The following is an 18,986-nucleotide window of genomic DNA, read 5'->3' on the forward strand; positions in this document are numbered from 1 at the left end:
ACAACATTTTTTATTTATACTCCTTCATATAGTTGTTCTAAAATATTATCCCAGGCTAATATCCAAGTAATAGCTTGAGAGGCTATAAAAGATATAAGTCTATATCCAGGTACAAATGTAGAATTTTGTCTAAAATACGAATGCACTTCATTTATTTCTATGGAAAATATTGAAGCTAATATTCAAAAATTAACAAACCTTTTTATAAACCATCTTGGAATCTTCAAAGATATTCCATTTTGAATCAAATAAACCACAAATGCTTTTCCGACTTAAAAAATATATAATATATTGGTCCATGCATCCATTTAATCATAATAACTATATTGTTGTAGATCAAACACCCGTGAAAACGATTTTTTTTATTAATTGTGGAGAGGTTGGTTCCACTCTTGGGGGGTCAGAACTTGAAGAATTTTTATTTTGGAAAACTGGATATTTCCTTCACCATTCCTATTATGAGATACTTCTATGAATTATGTACCCACCAATATGAACTCAGAAGGTTTTGGTTTTGCATATATCTATTGGCAAATAATGGAAGTCTTGGGAAAGTAGGTTTCAGCTATTTGTCTTGGGTCTGGAGTTATCCATGTTTTTTCTAATATTAGTATTGGCATACTTTTGGATTTCTCTAAATATTCATCTGAGGGTATTAATCTTGGGAAACCTGCTGGAACAGGAGTTTTCCTAGTAAAATCTTTTGGGCTTATTAATACATTTTGATAGTATAGTGGGGTGAATCTATTTGAACGTATTAAGAGTTTTGATGATTGAGGAGTTTTTATGATGTATGCCAAAGTAGAGGTTAGTTTGATGGTGCTGATGGCCTTAAAGATAATGAACAGGATGATCTTAATGATATTGATGAAGAAACTTTTATTTAATCTACGAGGGGAACCATATATTGAGCTTTATTTATTAGATGCTTTATTTGATCCCAGTGGGAGCTTTATTCATTGAATTAGATGCTTTATTTGATCCTAGTGGGGGACTATAATCATATTTCCCAGTTGGCTTGACACTCATATTGAAGCCTGTAAAACTTCTCTGGTTAAAAAATTTGGCAAAGAATTATATTTCCCTTTAATATGTTCTATTTCAAAATCAAAAAAGGATAATAAAGTTTGCCATCTTGCGAAAATATGTTTAGAAACCAAATTTTGAACATCTTTATTTTAAAACACTTTGAGATGCTTTATAATCAGTATAAATTAATTTTTTTATTAAATAAATCATCTTGAAATTTTTGTAAACACAACTATTGAAACTATTAACTACTTGCTCTTTTGATTTTTCTGAAAGCTTTTGTTTCCCAGGTCCTAAATTAGAGGCATCTGTTTCTACAATAAGAAAGGCTTCGGGATCAGATATTCCTAAACAAGGTAGTTTTTAATTATTTCTTTTATTTGCTTTTTGTCTTTGGTCATATCATCATTATAGGATGGAAGGTTTTTTCTTAATCTTGCATATAAAGGGACACAAATTATTATAATATTAGGAATAAAATCTACTATATAATTTAAACATCCTAAAAATTGCAGCTGTTGTTTTTCTTTTATCTTTTGGAAATTTATTTATAAATTCTAATGATACGCGTTCCATGTAGTTGAGGTACTCGGAAATGGGGTGTATAAGCTGGAGACTTTGAAAGGAGGAGTCATCCCACGAAGGTGGAACGTGGCGAATCTCAAGTTTTACTTTAGTTAAAATATTTAGTTTTTTATGCTTTTCTTTTGAACAATATGTTGTTTAAGGTGATGCTCTTTTTCCCTTAAATGAGTTTTTCAACGAGGTCATCTAATGATAAATTTGTTCTCAAAAGATGGAGCATTAGTTTTGATTGATTAGTGTTGATGTACGTGATATGATCTAACTCGACGTAAGTATGTCTACCCGAGCATAGACGCCCTGTGAGATTAGAAAATATAATTTTGATAAATAATGTACTTCAAATTTTAAAATTTTAAATTACATTTATATTTATTGTTAATAATACATGCATTTTAGATTGGAATATTTGTAATTAAAATTCTCAATAAAAAATGTACAGTTATTATTTTACATTTATTATGTTATTAATATTTTGTTAAAGATGTTTATCAAAATTATATTAGCTTATTTATTAAAATATTATCAGAAAAGAAAAAATTACAAGGATTTTGGGTTAAAGTAGTCAGAAATAAATAATTAAATTCAGTTATACTGGTTTTAATTATTTAAAAGTTATTATAACTAACTTCTTTAAATAATGAATTTTTTAAAATATCATAATTTTTGAAACTTGATAATAGTTCGAGTTGAATTAATTACTAAAAATATTTATTTTATAAAAAAAATAAGCATGATTGATTAATATAGTAAATATTATTAAACTGGGTAGAAAACTTTTTTCATATAACACAAAAAATCATAAAAAAATACTATTTTCTCCTTTATAAAACAAATTATGCATCACAGGAGTTTACTTAGTAGTTGTAACTCGTAAATGAAAGAAAATGTTTTCTTTCGTTACTAGTCAGTTCGGATATGTAACCTTACTCACAAAAACAACTAAACAACTAAATATAGTTGTCAAATTATCTTTCAAATCCATATTATCCACAAATAAAGACAATAGAATGGATAGATTAAGATGATGTCGTTCTAAATTAGAATTGAGACAGTTCAAGTAATCAACTCATAATCCAAATTAAGTTCGTTGTGACAACTTAATACAAAATTTACAGATAAACTACTAAGGATAAAAGGCAAAACACCAACAAGTTTTTTTTTCATCCTTTGTTCTAAAGAAAACGAAAACAACCTTCCTTGCATGCAACTTTCCTTCACTTGTTTTCTCTGCAAATCTGTGGCACTCTTTATATTTTGGAAATTGTTGTTGTGCATCTGAGATATATTATTATGGGAGGGTGTTGCAGTTGCTCTGGTTCATTTGTAGACAAGGTATATGATTTGGAATGTTCATGTAAGCATTACATTGATTATGGTGCATGTAAACATGGTGGGGCAGGGGTCATGTTAAGAGGGTCCTCTGAGTTTGTATCCATGTTCAGCCAAAAGGGTTCAAAAGAAGTTAATCAAGATGCATTGACTGTTTGGAAGGTAAGATTATTCATGTTTATGTCTGCAATTTGGCTTCATTTTATATTTTCTTTTCAATCAATCTTGCTGGAATTGTTTTCTTTAGAGTCCTTAAGGTTGGTAATTACATTTTACAAGGTGAAATTGTAGATATAAAATTAACTTATGATGGTTTTCAAATCATTGAGTTCTTCACATATATGGTTTCTCTCCCCTCAATCATAGTTTTCTTTTTTTAGCTTGGCTTTTGTTTCATTTTATTACCGTGTTTGCTATTTGTCAAAGTATAGAAAAATTTTAAGTCTATTTATAAACAGTTTTATTTCAAAACTTTATATTAAAAAATGCTGATTTTAGTTCTTACAAATATACAGTTTAATTTCTTTTAATCCGTAAAACAAAAGACAAACGATCAAAATAATATATAAAGATTAAAAAGTAAAAATTAGAAAAATGGTTAATATAGGAACTATAATATTTGTAAGTAATTAATTATTAAAACGCAAAGCTCTATGTTTGGTTTGTAGCATTCATTGGCATCTTTTACTATATGATTGAACAGTGAATTTATCTTATGATTTTGATTAATTGAAACATAATGGTTCTTAGTGAATGAATTCATGGCTTGGATTAATGTTTAATGTGATACGTTATCAGGACTTCACTGGAAAAAAGGACACGATCTTTTGTGGCGTGTTTGACGGTCATGGTCCTCTAGGACACAAGTTTGCACGGTCTTTACGTGAAAAACTACCCTCAAAACTCTCAGCATCAATTAAACAGTCACAACAAAAGGTTGTCAAACATACTAATGATACAGATGGAAGTAGTCATAGTAATGTCTATGTTGAGGATGACCAAAACATGTCCTTTTCTTCATGGGAGGGAAGCTTTACGAGGTGCTTCAATGAAATGGATGAAGAGCTTATTAAGAACATAGACTCTAAAGGATTTGGTGGCGGTAGCACTGCTGTAACTGTTATCAAACAGGTACAATTAGACCATTATCTCCTTGTCAAATGTTGCCTTTGCAAGGATGTTATAATTAACCACATTCTTTCCACCCTTTAAATTTCAGGGTGACCAATTAATAATTGGCAATTTGGGGGATTCTCGTGCAGTTCTTTGCAGAAGAGCACATGACAACCATCTTGTTCCTGTTCAACTTACTGTTGACTTGACCCCAAATATTCCAAGTAAGTCTTGGTATTAACTGTTAATCTTAGTTTCTAATCTTAAAACCTCTTGGATTGGTTAATTGGTTTAGTTAAAAGCTTATTTCATTGAGAACTTGTCAAATCAAATGAGAGCTTATTTATAACTTGATTGTATAACTTAGTGAAATAAGCTAAAACAAGTTATTTTCATAAGGCACTCTTCCAAATGTTCCTATGTCTAACTTGCTTTTCTTCTTCAATGTCACTATCAGGTGAAGCTTTAAGAATCATCAATTGCGGAGGTAGTATTTTTTCTTTAAAAGAACAACCAAGTGTAAAGAGAATATGGAGGCCACAAGGGGCTCGCCCTGGACTCGCTATGGCAAGAGCCTTCGGAAACTTTTGCCTAAAAGATTACGGTCTCATCGCAGTTCCCGATGTATCATACAGAAAACTCACCGAGCAGGATGAGTTTGTGGTTTTGGCTTCTGATGGGGTACGCATTTTCATATCAATATCTCAATCATTTGATCAAATAGTGCAAGAAAATAAATAATCAAGGGAAAATGAATTAAACTACTCAGTTTCCACACATGCATGTTTAGTTCCACAACCAATTATTTCCCCAAATTTATCTCAATCAAAAAGGTCTAAATTTTCTTTCTTACAGGTATGGGATGTGCTAACAAACAGTGAAGTGATAAACATAGTTGCTTCAGCACCAAAAAGGTCCATGGCAGCTAATTTGTTAGTGAACCATGCAATTAAAGCTTGGAGACGTAAATATGGTTCCAAGGTTGATGATTGTACAGCTATATGCTTGTTCTTGAAGGATCAGACTGTTTGGACCCAATCCTGATCCAATGTGAGTGGGAACAATAACATCCCTCTGAAGCAACTGTATTGGTCATTTTCTATCAACAAAGAATTAATAGCATATGATGAGAATCTACCCTGCATCTACTTTTGATGGCCCCTTGCTGTAACCCAACGATCTTCACCTGCAGCCAAGCAGCAGCTCCACCATACAAAAACCAGCACCCAGCATTGGCTGCGCATCAGATGTGAACAAGGCTCCAAACAAAGGTAGTTCAGCCCCTTCGGATATGAAAATCATCTGATATAATTTAACACTATAGACAGCCGCTCCAGATATCATTCAAGTAATCCAGAGACAATCTGGTTTGAAAGCACCCTACCTCTTCATGACAAAAACCAGAGAACACCTCTCCAGACAGCAGCATTATACCATAAAAGAAAACCCCCTTGGAGCTTGTTTGGTAGGCCATATAAGACCCTTGAACATGTTTTAGGAACCACACTGAAGCATCACAAATAGAGGTCATCACAACTGCATTGGTCATAATCTAGACATATAAATACGGAATGTGACTAAGTGTAAATGGCAAGAGAAGTTTTAGAATCAAAAGGAAGAATGTGAAGCTCTTGTAGGGGTTATCTATATTCAATTTTGAATCATAGATAGCAATTTGAAGCTGATAACTAACTCAGCAACAACTGTACAAATCAAAATGTATAATGTTATAGGGGGGGACTAGTGCAACTAACAAGGTAACAATAGCATAGCCAGAAGGTTTTGTTTGCACATAAACCCAGAAGAAAGCAATTATTTCAGCCTTCTAATTCTGGTGTGATTTCATGTAATGCAAGACTTTTCTTTTATCAGCCTAATAAGATGAACTTATTGTAACACTTTTTTTTCTGGCTTTGAGTACTATAAAATGTTCATTGAAGAACTATGCAGACCTACTGTTCTATTTATGTTCAATTCTTTCCCAGTGTGATGTTTAACTCTTCCCCAACTGACAATAGAATTAAAGGATTTTATGATTCTACACGTACCAACTAAATTATAGTTATAATAGTTTTCTGATCATTCAGAGGGGTTATATAGTTATTGAGCATAATCAAAGATTAAGGTTAAACACAAGTACAAGGTTAAAGACAAAAGTTATTTTTGAACAATGCTTCTAAATGTTATATCTTCATAAACTATATGCACATGCTGGTGTCAGAAAGTCATTGGAAAATACTAAATCCACCCAAAAGAGTTTCGGAGGTATACTTGGAAGCCCTGATGTGATTCACTTTGACTTTTATATATATATATATATATATACTTACCTAATTGTGTATTTTCGTTATTTTCGTTATTATTTTCCGAGGACATAATTGTGTATTTTCGTTATTATTAATGAAAGAGTTTATCTAACAAGGAAAAAACTAAGAATTATGAACTTTATGGGCGCTTTATTTTTCTTTTCAGTCTCCTTCACATAAACCACAAACAAACAATACAGTAATTGATTTTATCAGTAAAGCATGCAAAATTTTGAATAAAAATGAGTTAAGTAAAAAACATTAATTAATAATGAATGGGAATAATTCTAGGAACAATATATGTGCTATATACATGTATGTATTAATAATATTAAGACAAATGTTTGTGATTTGCCAATCTTTATACTTTCTCAACATAAACCAAAAAAATCATGTATGCTGCTCTAAAATATCAACAAATTTTAACCAATTTTACTTTATTTAATGATAGTATTGTTAAAATAATTTGTATTTAGTTTAAGATTGAATTTTTAATATTTTTAATTTCATAACGAGTTTCAACATATGATAATTTAAGGAAAGATATTTTCAAATAGAATTATAAAATTAAGTGTTAATTAAGTTTATTAATTAGCGTAAAAAGGTTTTTCTTACGTCTAAGATAGGAGAGTGTATTTCTTGACCTTCAATTTCTAACAATCATTGACACATCAATTTGTATAGTTTGAACAAATCAATTTTTGTGACAAATAGCAGTTCTCTAAATTTTCTTCTGCGCGTCTTATTGGACTTTAGCGTATCCCTGTTTCTTCCTGCACCTCCACATGTTCTTGTGCACCCCATGATAAATTTGAAAATACAATTTTTTCCTTCAATGAAAAATAAAACCCTGGAATCCTAGACAAATTTTCACCTTCTTCATTCTTTCTAGTTTTCTGAGCGGCGCAGCCCCAAGCAACCCACATCCATTTGAGCTTATTGAAGATTTTTTTGGTGGTTCTATGTGTGAAAAATATTAATTTTTGAGTTATATATTACTGTTCTTGTTTACTGGTTTGTCATTGTGTCTTTTGTCGTTTTATTTTTCGTATTTTGTAAACCTTCTAGATTATATGTGGGAAACCATTTTGTAATCCAAAATTGTTTGTCTGGTTTGCACAAACCAAAAGTAATTCTTCAAAAATATATATTTAGGATTATATAAACTGAAAGGTACTTCAGGGTCCAGTATTAACTTGTAATTTATGTAATCTAGAATATATTTTGTTGAAAAATTACTTCCAAATCTGGTATTAGGTTCTGATTTGTGTAATTTGGAATGTATTTTGTATAAAAAAAATTACTTCTAAATACCTACTTGTGTAGAAGGAGAGGGGGCACCCAGGTAACACAATTTGGTGACGTATCGGTATCAATTGGTTGTATGTTGACTATCTTCAAGCTTCCTTCTTTCCTTTTTGGACTCAGGCGGGTGGGGGTACATGCGATTGTACTCCAACGCTCAAGTCAGTACTGGTATTTTGGATGTATTCTTGCATAATGAAAAACGTATCTTACACCTTTGCGGAGGTTCTATTTATAGTGTTAGTTATGGTCTTTCACTGTGATGAGTTGGATATCAGTTAACTGATATGCATCGTGGTCCCTAATTAATGGGGAGGTATATTGGTATTTAGGAATACTTGCAACGTCTTTCAGTTAATTAGTATTTAACTGATTTTGCGGAGATGTTTCCCACATGTTTCAGATATAATTATGGCTCATTAAATGCTATTGTAACGACAATTACACTCACTTAATGCGAGACTTTAGGTGCTCATTCACTCGGTCGGCTGGTGACTATGTCCCATTCAGTGTCGTCTGGTACCGACCGATACAAAATATATCATGTAATCCAGAATATATCTTTGTCTTACGAATTACCTAATCCAGAATGTCCTCCTTTCGATTTTGGTTATGAATTCGGGATTGTCCAATCCAAAAGTTATCCCACCCTTTTAATTAATTTCAGATTGTGTAATCCAAATTCTCTAAATTACACAATACACATAGCCTACAACCTCCGCAATCATAACTTTAAACATTTAACTTCTTTATGTAAAGGTATTTCTTGAGTTATAAAAGTAATGGGGTGTCCAGTAACATATGGAGGTGCAGGAAGACGCAGTCATCCCTCAAAACCTCCTTTTCAATGTTAGTTAAAAAAGCCATTCCTCCTAAAAAAAAGTAGCTTGAACTACTTTAACATTATTTTAAGAGAAAAAATTATTCTCATCGGCTGACCTGGATCGGACCTTGGTGGTGGACTCCAGGCTGAATTTTCTTTTTTGTTGTTGCTAATTTGGGATGTTAATAATTCATAGTGAGTGGAGCTCTATCTGTTGACAAGACTCCGACAATCAAGTCAGCGAGAGCATATAAGTATGAGTATCTCAATATAGAGTATAATTATGGGTGTAGTATCACCAAATTTAAACTTACCTTTATTTAGGGTCTTGAGGCCCTTTTATAGATTCATATATCTTATTTCAGGAGTTAATAAACATAAAAATATTATGTTAATATATCCCCTTTATTTTAGGGGTGCAGGTAGAACATTATCTCTAACTGTTTATTTTCATTGAATCTCAGAGTAATATCTGTGTCTAGCTAATTCGGTTATTCCTTCTGTTGTTTTTACTTTAATTATCTTTTTTAATATGGGCTGCCAGTTGTTTGGGTCGACTTCTTGATATACCATTGAGCTTACCATTATCTTAGGTAGAGCTAACTATTTTTCCCTTATAGACCTAACCAGCCAGGATATCATGCTTAAGTGCTCGGGTCGGACCCCGAGCACGTTCGACCAGTACACAGCTCCCCAGCCTCAAGCCGAGCATGGCGAAGTGAAGAGGCTTACCTGCACCTGCTTTGACAAGATATTTTTCTTAAAGGGTAGCTGGTACACAACTTTTGAAGCGCCTCTTGAAGGGACGTCTTCACCATACTGATTATGGTGTGTACACATGTCATGCCATCAAGAGTAGGGAGAACATGTCGTTTTAACTTCCCCTTTTCGAAAAATAAAAAACTTTCCCTCTTTGAAACCGTACTTTCACCATTTACGCAAGATTTATCAAAGCAAAAACAAACTCTTTCTCCCTTCCACTGTGCCACCTTGCCCCGTTATGAATCACCGAAAAAAGGTATGCTTTCACCAACAAAACCTTTTTGAGTGGTGGTAGTTATCGTTTGCTATTGATTTTGATTGGACAATGCACGTTACCATTCTTCAATTAGCTTATATCATATATGCATTTTCTGAACTGTGCTTCACATTTTATTTCTGTTCATGCCTTACTTGCCTCCAAAGATGGACTACAGCTCTGCTTACCCCTGGGCCAAAAAAGAACTGCTTAAAGAACAATGCCTAGTCGCAAGTCGAGTCGTTATCGGGTTGCCCCCTTCCGGGTCAGCCGAATCGCTCGTTGCTTTAGCATTACTTAACCTGTACCATTGGTTAGCTTGATATGTGTTTGATTTTGTTGAGGCGATATATTGGCATCGATATCACTAGGGTAGTTCGAACTCAGGTTTGGCTGAGCGATGATTATAACAATACATAGAAGGTGCTCATCCCCAAGTTAGTTTGACCCTACAGTCTGGCTAATCAGTGGGTAACTATAATTATTTCGAGTTAAGCCAAGCTTATGGTGCGGCTAATCGGGGTAACTGCAATTGTTTCGAGTTAGGCCGACTTAGGGTGCGGCTAATCAGAGTAACTGTAATTGTTCCGAGTTAAGTCGACCTTAGGATGCGACTAATCGGGGTAACTATATTTTTTCTGAGTTAGGTCGACCTCAGGGTGCGTCTAATCGGAGTAACTGTATTTGCTCCGAGTTACACCGACCTTAGGATTCGGCTAATCAGAGTAACTGAATCTATTATGAGTTAGGTCGACCTTACGGTGCAACTAATCGGAGTAATTGCATATGTTCTGAGTTAGGCCTACTTTAGGGTGTGGCTAACCGGAGTAACTGTATTTGTTCTGAGTTAAGCTGACCTTAGGGTGTGGCTAATCAGAGTAACTGTATCTACTCCGAGTTAGGTCGTCTTATGGGTGCGGCTAATCAAAGTAATTGTAATTATTCTAAGTTAGGCGACCTTAGGGTGCGGCTAATCGGAGTAACTGTATTTGCTACGAGTTACGCCGACCTTAGGATTTGGCTAATCGGGGTAATTGCATTTGTTTTGAGTTAGGACGACCTTAGGATGGGACTAATCAGAGTAACTGTATCTGTTCTGAGTTAGGCCGACCTTAGGGTGCGCCTAATCGAAGTAACTGTATTTGTTCCGAGTTAGGCCGACCTCAGAGTGTGGCTAATCAGAGTAACTGTATCTACTCCGAGTTAGCCCATGTTGTGGGTGCGGCTAAACGGAGTAATTGTAACTGCTCCAAGTTAGGTCGTCTTTTGGGTGCGGCTAATCGTTGTAACTGTAATTGTTCTGAGTTAGGTCGTCTTATGGGTGTGGCTAATCTGGATAACTGTAATTGTTCTGAGTTAGGCCGTCTTATGGGTGCGACTAATCGGGGTAACTATAATTGTTCCGAGTTAGGCCGTCTTATGGTTTCAGCTAATCGAGGTAACTGTAATTGTTCTGAGTTAGGCCGTCTTATGGGTGCGGCTAATCAGAGTAACTGTAGTTGTTCCGAGTTAGGCCGGCTAATCGGAGTAACTGTAATTGTTCCAATTTAGGTCGTCTTACGGGTGCGGCTAATCGGAGTAACTGTAATTGTTCCGAGTTAGGTCGTCTTACAGGTGCGGCTAATCAGAGTAACTGTATCTGTTTCGAGTTAGGTCGTCTTACAAGTGCGGCTAATCGGAGTAACAGTAACTGTTCCGAGTTAGGTCATCTTACGAGTGCGACTAATCGGAGTAACTGTAACTGTTTGGAGTTAGGTCATCTTAGGGTGTGGCTAATCGGGGTAAATGTAACCATGTGTAGATTTCCAAAAAAAATATTTTAGGGTGACCTCATCAAAAGACCCCCTTTAGGGGTAAAATAGTGTTGCCAAAGGAAACAAGGAAACGTTAAAATGTCTAAAAACACACTATAAATAAATTTCTTAACTGAAGAGAGGTGGGTCATCAATGGACGCACTTAAATACCAAGTCTTTCCTTACTAGAACTTTCCTAGACATGTACTTTTACACTACTACACTCTATATCTAGTACAAGAATAATTTCTCTCATGTGAGAGATCATGATAACAATTATATTTGTTATCTTCATAATAATATCATAATAGACTTAAATGATAATTAATCATTTATGTTATCTTCAAAATAACACGATAACAAATTTACATATATCTGAGATTTTCATAATAATATTTTAACATATTTAAATAATAATAATTATATGTTTTATCTTAATAATAATATCACAACAAACTTAAAAGATAACAATCATTTATGTTATCTGCAAGATAACATGATAACGAATTTAAATATATACGTGGTTTTCATAATAATATGATAACAAATTTAAATAATAACAATTATATTTGTTATCTTCAAAATAATATCATAACAGACTCAAAATATAATAATCATTTATGTTATCTTAAGAATAAGATGATAACAAATTTAAATATACATGTGATTTTCATAATAATATGATGACATATTTAAATAATAACAATTACATTTCCTATCTTCAGAATAATATTACAACATACTTAAATGGTAACAATCATTTATGTTATCTTCATCATAATATGATAACAAATTTAAATAATAACAATTATATTTGTTATCTTCTGAATAATATGACAACAAATTTAAATGATAATTAATCATTTATATTATCTTCAAAATAACATGATAACATATTCAAATACAATTATATTTGTTATCTTCACAATGATATCACAACAAACTTAAATAATGTTATCTTCAGAATAATGTGATAACAGATTTAAATACTAACAATTATATTTGTCATCTTCAGAATAATATCACAACATATTTAAATGATAATTAATCATTTATGTTATCTTCACTATGATATCACTACATACTTAAATGATAATAATAAGTTATGTTATCTTCAAAATAATATGATAACAAATATAAATAATAACAATTATATTTTTTATCAACAGATTTAAATGATAGTTAGCGAGATCAGTTCCATCTGTTAACAAGATTCTGACGATCAAGTCAATAAGAGCATATAAGTATGAGTATCTCAATATAGAGTATTTGTATGGGTGTAGTAGTATCGCCAGATTGAAACTTACCTTGGTTCAAGGTCTTGAGGCCATTTTATAGCATTCGCAGATCTCCCTTTAGGAGTTAATAAACATAAAAATATTTGTGCCTAGCTAATTCAATTATTCCTTTTGTTATTTTTACTTTAATTATCTTTTTAATATTGACTACCCGTTGTTTGGGCTGACTTCTTGACATATTATCGGGCTTACCATTATCTTGGACCGAGCTAAGTATTTTGCCCTTATAGACCTCACCAGTCAGGTTACCACGCTTAAGTGCTCGGGTGAGTCCCTGAACACGTCCACAACCAATCAGTACAAAAGTAATTCACAACTTTTAAAACAGAAAATTACGAAAATAAATTAAATAAATTTATCTGAACATTAAAATTAACGAATAGAAAATTTGGAAAAGTTATATAAGAAAGTTTCTATAAATTAATTAGCGCATAAGTTAATTCTATAATAAAAAATAAATTTAATTTTACTTCTTATTTTTTTTCTAAAAATCTTTATTGAGAAGTTTCTCCAAATACTGCAATGGATTTGAATGCAGCTCTTTTTCATTTTATGAGAGAGAAAAAAAAAACACAAAATTGTACGGTGGATTTGAATGCAGCCCTTTTCTCACGTTACGAGAAAAAAAGGAACACAAATAGTTAAATACTATCTACATATTTAATATTAATTCTCTTTGATTAAAAAATAAATAAATGGATGCAAAAAATGGACTAATATGTAAAATCTGTTTGTATTCTCTAGAAAAAATCTGTTTGTATTTCAAAATTTAGTTCATTTTCTCTAGGAAAAAAATTTAGCTCGTTTCTAGTCTTTTTAGTTTTTAAAAACATTAATTTTGTTTGTGTAAGTGATTTATACAATACTTTATACAGACAAAAAAATGGAAAACATTAACTGGTGCATTTTGAAATTAAAGAGACAAATAAAATTAGAATGACTAAAATTGAACTATAATAGGTAATAAATGTAGGTATAATTAAGAAAAGAAAAATTATATTATGAAAATCAAAATATGAGAATAAGGTAGTATCACAAACACTGATGATTCCTGTCATAGTTCAGAACCGTGGTCCATTGTAAAGGGCCAGCAGCAAGTAAAATTTTCTCAGTGGTTGGCAACAAAATTCAACCAAAATAAAATATAAGTAATGACCCTTGAAAGACTGAGAATTGTGCATTCTGCATCTGCACAAGGGAAATCGTTCAGAACAATGTATTATTAGTCTTCTATTCTGGAGAAAATATGTGATACCTTTCATTGCTACTGAAGAATTCTGCAGCACTTGTTAGCAGATGCATTGAATGACAATTTTTCATATGACAGGTTCCTTTTCCCATTTGTTAATGCTTCCAATGCTGGTTTGAACTAAGGGTGGTGTCCAATTGTCACAGTAAAATGCATTCAATGCAGCCTATCATGAGAGGACATTCTGTAATAGTCCAATAGCAAAATAACAAATGCTTCACTCCAATATATATATATTGGTATTTACTCTCTTGTGCCCTCTATTCAGTTTTGAAATTAAATACATTGTTCAAAAGAAAAAAAAAATCAAATTACTATCCATTGAAAGAATTTGATACAAACCAAAACTAAAAGTAAAATTGGACAATTTGATTAATTTTGAGTCAACCTAATTTAGGTAAGACTTTTATATTTTTTGATAAAACTTGGAAGATAATAGACAAATGAGTTAGTAGTCTTTTTAATTCTAAGCCCATGTCCAAAATTTATGAGGCCACTTTAAACCTTTATTTAACACATCTTAACTCATTTGTTAAAAACCTTAAAGTTAAAGTAACCCATAATAAGTACATTGCTTTATCTCCCACCCAACCAAAGGCAGCACTATAAAAGACAAATTACCAAATACTAATATAAACTTTGCTAGTAAGTAGTAAAAACCTTAGACTGGGGATAGAAAATCGATATTCATACATAAAAGGTAAAGGAGGGTAGAAAGAGAAGCAATTTAAAAACCAAAGGTGAGATGGTTCACCAAACCAGAATTGACATCACTCTTGGAACATTATAAATCAATGAAAGAGGCTTCACTACCTAATTTTAACCCTCTGAACACGTTATCAGACACTGCCTGTGACATCTTCCAACTTCTTGCTTTGGAACTCTGGTTACCCTCTTGGTCCATACGTTGATTATAATACAACCTATACAAAGTAACCAAACCAAACACCCTCTTACAATACATGGTCCTGTCAATATCCACCCACAGAATTTTCCCATTCATTTACGTGGACACGTCTCAAGCACTTTCGTTCAACCTATCAAACCCTTAACAAAAACAGAAACCTCAATTCATAAACCATAGATTGCTCCTGCACAAAATGATGATGCCTCTAGACTGCAACATACACAATAGCCACGTGTCTCAAAGGACAATACAATCAATGGTCACACACTCACACTTGCAAGAGTCACCACCATCTAAAGGGCAACAAACAGTAATTTGGTATGCTATATAAGCAAACTTAACTTGCTTTTCCTCCTATACCAAGCCATATACTACCACCACCATTGTTTTTTCTCCTTTTTACATCACATTAGTACCACTACTAGTTAATACCTGTGGAACAGGCTTTAAAGAGTTCAGAAGCATAAATGAGACCCTCTAAAAATTAATCAAAAAAAGGTAGAAAAAGTAACATCACATGCAAAATATTAATAAAAGCTCCTAAAAACTATTTAATGGCCTTCTTAAATGGTGCTGCTTTTGCGGACAACATAGCGATAAGCAGCAACCTTTTTCCTCCTTGAGGCAGTGTTATCAACTGAGAGTACCATCTTTCCAGATTCTTTTGATGTGAATGAGTTGTGGATTGCTTCTTCTGAGGCTCCCATCTTCCTTGCCTTTTCAACTGCTATGGTGTAGCTTCCTTCAGCATTTGGCACAAATTCAGCACTGTATTCCAAGTCCCATCCTCCCACTACAATGTCCCATGTGATTGTTGCACCAGCCTAATTCACCCAACAAGAACTAAATTACCAACTAGTCTTCCAATGGCACCAAAACCATTAAGCAAAATTTAAAATACAGAAAATCCAAAAAGATAGATTATTATATCTAAAAAGGAACCCATTTATTTGCATGACAAGAAGACTAATCATAATCTTAAGAGAATAGTGTGTTAGTTAGACACATTATTGAGTTTAATTTGTATGGCCTTTTCAAGCAATCAGAAATGAGAGTAGAATGAAAGATAGTTATCATACAAGTCAATAAATTTTCATATTTAAATAGTGATTTTGAATGCGTGTGAAATGAAACCTTATTTTTTTAAAAAAAATGTTCAAACAAGCAAAGACAAGTTATTGTTTCTTTAAAAAGCTGATGGAAACATGCACCAAAAGCAGTGGGTGAATCATCACCTCAATTCCTTCAATTTGTATGTTCACTTTCTCCCCTCCTTTGATTGTGAACTCAGATGCAGGTTTTGGGGGACCATTCGGCAAATCACTGGGCCGATTCAGTCCTCCATACTGAACAGGAATATCCTCAGGCCTAATAAATCTGAACACAAGAAAACAAATCCCTTCAGAAAGCAAACCCAAAATGGAAATAAAAGGAAAGTTGGAATTATATTCGTTACCACAAAATGAAAGCCGAAGAAAGACAACTTGAGTAATAATAATGTTAATGAACAAAACCTAAGAATAATAGAAACTAGAAAGCAGACAATATCTCAGAAGCATTTTTAAATCTTAATATAGATTAAAAACATATGAGCGGAGCCAAAATGCTTTAAACTAGTAGGCTTTTGAATTGCAGAACATTTAACCAGGGGAAAAAAGACAGAAAAGCAATTCATCCAAATGGAACCAATAAACTCACTTGTAGAGTGTCTCTGCAGCATTTCCTTCCTTGGAGATCACAAACTTGCTCTTAGTTCTCTGAGTCAGAAACGGACTGAACATTGAATACAGCATGCTGAAGTACCACGGCACGTTGATGAAAACCTGAATCCCCAAAAGCCAAACCAAGGAAATGAGAAAAGAAATATATTTATCAAAAAAAAGGTGAAAAATTGTGTCGCGGTCACATAAATGCCATGGCATTAATTGAGAGCAACCAAAACAACAAACTTCAACTTGTTCCTAATTTGAAGAAAACAACAAAACCACATAAACCTTGCGAGCCACCATTTCCGGGTAGTTGTCTTGGAACAAGGAGAGAATGTGGTTGGAAGCCACCCTAAGCTCTCTCTTGGGCATGTCCTTGAGGTCTGTGACCTGAATGAGAGAATTGACCCCACCAGGCTTGAAATGAAGAACCTTGATGCCTCTCTCAAGGACTTGAACCCTCCACCTGAGGAATTTTTTCAGCTTCTCGTCGTCACCAAAGACCCTCTCATACATTTCCTTGTCCTTAAACACCCCATACGCATTGTAGCACACAGGGTGCCCCTCTTTGTCATACCCTTGCATATATGCTATCACTCCTTCAAGCTCCTTGAACCCCAAATCCTCTTCCAAAATGGTGTCGGCACCAAACTCCTTCCTCCAAGCAAGACACCTTAGAAGCATGTGTAGGGCATCACCAACCCTGAAGTCCCTTGCTCTAAGAAACTTCAGGAGAATAACATCAGCTTTGTCATCACCTCCAAGGAGGGGAATGCCCCACATGGAGGCATCAGAGGGAGAGTCATCAAAGGACGCTTTGAGCTTGTCCTTCAGCTCCTGAAGCGCTTTCTTCTCTGAGGACCTGAGGAGGGAGACAAAGTAGTTATCTTCTTTGAAGGAAGGAGTAGTAGAGACTCCTCCCATTAGGGTGGCCACAAAGCCCTTCTTGTAAGGCTTGGGGGAAGCTTCTGGCAAGTCCTGGAAGCTTGTCTTTTGGCTTTGGAGAGACAAAGGGGATGAAGCGGTGTCCATCATCAAAGAGCGGTTTGAGAGAGACCCAGATGGAATCAACGCATAAAATGGGAAATGCAGGATAATGGGGTGGTGATTCTATGCAAAAGCTCTGAACTTTCTCTCTCTGCGTGCGTAAGTGAACTGTTTAGAGGATGGTAGGAGAAAAAAGGGGGAAGAGGGGGGAAAATGACAAGGAAATGAGCGAGTGGGGGAAGAGAACAAGAGAGTTTTGAGGCAAGATTTGAGTGTGGAGTGTGGAGTGTTGAGTGTGTTTGTGACTATGTGTTGTGTTGTGTTGTGTTTGAATGACCGAGGGAGATAAGAGTGGTTTGATGAACAAACGAATTTGAATGTGCTGATAAGGGAGTGGATGGAGACAGGGATCGTGGCGGAGAGTGAGGGCACGCGCTGTTCTTTGGCGAGTGGGGGATGCTTGAGTTGTGTTGGTTGACAGTTCAGAGTTCAAAGGAGAAATCTCGGAGTTTATACTCTTGGATTATCTTGCTTTAATTGTTTGCATGTTTAATTTAGTAAGGTAGTATAAATTATTTCTAATTATATGAATTTTAAAAAATCAATTTCAATATAATAACATAAATAAAGATTATATGTATCGAGTTTAGTATTTTTTTTTTCAATTTAAAAGATTTAGAAATAAGAAATTGAGTAAAACTTGTTAAAGTTTGAAAGATTTTATTAGATGATATATCGGACTCTTTTTTTTGTCGGGTTGATGATGATTGGATTTAAACAATTGAAATTTTGAGATTTAATTTTTATTTAGAGCGAAGATTGATATTTTGAGTGATAAGTTTTGAGGACAAGGTAATTTAATCGATTCCATTTATGTTAATAGAAAACCAAAATTTAAGGGTTTTAAATAAAAAGCTATTAATAATCAAATTAAAATTTGCTCAATTTGAAAATGAGACTCGGTTAGATTAAAATATTAAGAAAAAAAATACACGCAATCTAAATTAAAGAATTATTATATGCCTAGCAATCAAAAGAATATTGAGGAAGGAATCAATTTGTTTTTAATATATAATAAATATACCATAAAAATGAGATAATTATGTCCATAAAAACACTAAAACCAGTAATTAGTAATAAAATTAAGTCTTTTAAAAATAACTTAAATCAAGCATCAATCTAAATTTGTAGTAAAAATTATATATCACCTTTTATTAAGTTTTCCTGGAATATACATTTCTCGTAAATTTTATAGATAATTTTCTACTCGCATTTTGATATATATATATATATATATATATTACTTTTAAGTGTAATATATAAAAATATTTTTAAACATATATTTTTATAGAAAAATGTATTATTTTAATCCCTTATACTTTCCACATATATCATAAAATTAGTTTTAAAAAATTAAAACAAGTAATCTAACCTAAATATTTTTCATTATTGTTTGAAGCAAATTTGCGTTGGGAGTGGTGTGAACAGTCTAAGGAAGTTTGTACGGAAATGTGGAAGAACTGAAGTGGGAAGGGAC

General features: G+C 33.3%; 2 protein-coding genes across 2 annotated transcripts; one reads left to right on the forward strand and one right to left on the reverse strand.

The window, feature by feature from the left end:
* Positions 1-2,904: 2,904 nt before the first annotated feature.
* LOC137814471 (probable protein phosphatase 2C 74) lies at positions 2,905-5,100 on the forward strand. The gene is made up of 5 exons (XM_068617243.1): positions 2,905-3,105; positions 3,742-4,074; positions 4,163-4,280; positions 4,514-4,737; positions 4,912-5,100. The coding sequence occupies exons 1-5, from the start codon at positions 2,905-2,907 to the stop codon at positions 5,098-5,100; spliced, it is 1,065 nt and encodes a 354-aa protein (XP_068473344.1).
* A 9,475-nt stretch (positions 5,101-14,575) lies between these two features.
* LOC137818609 (patellin-6-like) lies at positions 14,576-17,979 on the reverse strand. Its single transcript, XM_068622134.1, has 4 exons — positions 16,751-17,979; positions 16,455-16,579; positions 15,992-16,133; positions 14,576-15,580 (listed from the first exon to the last, which is right to left on the reverse strand). Exons 1-4 carry the CDS (start codon positions 17,495-17,497, stop codon positions 15,320-15,322), a joined length of 1,275 nt encoding a protein of 424 aa, XP_068478235.1. The 5' UTR covers positions 17,498-17,979; the 3' UTR covers positions 14,576-15,319.
* Between the last annotated feature and the right edge of the window lie 1,007 nt (positions 17,980-18,986).

Source organism: Phaseolus vulgaris, chromosome 10, assembly GCF_000499845.2.
Source record: "Phaseolus vulgaris cultivar G19833 chromosome 10, P. vulgaris v2.0, whole genome shotgun sequence".
NCBI lineage: Eukaryota > Viridiplantae > Streptophyta > Magnoliopsida > Fabales > Fabaceae > Phaseolus > Phaseolus vulgaris.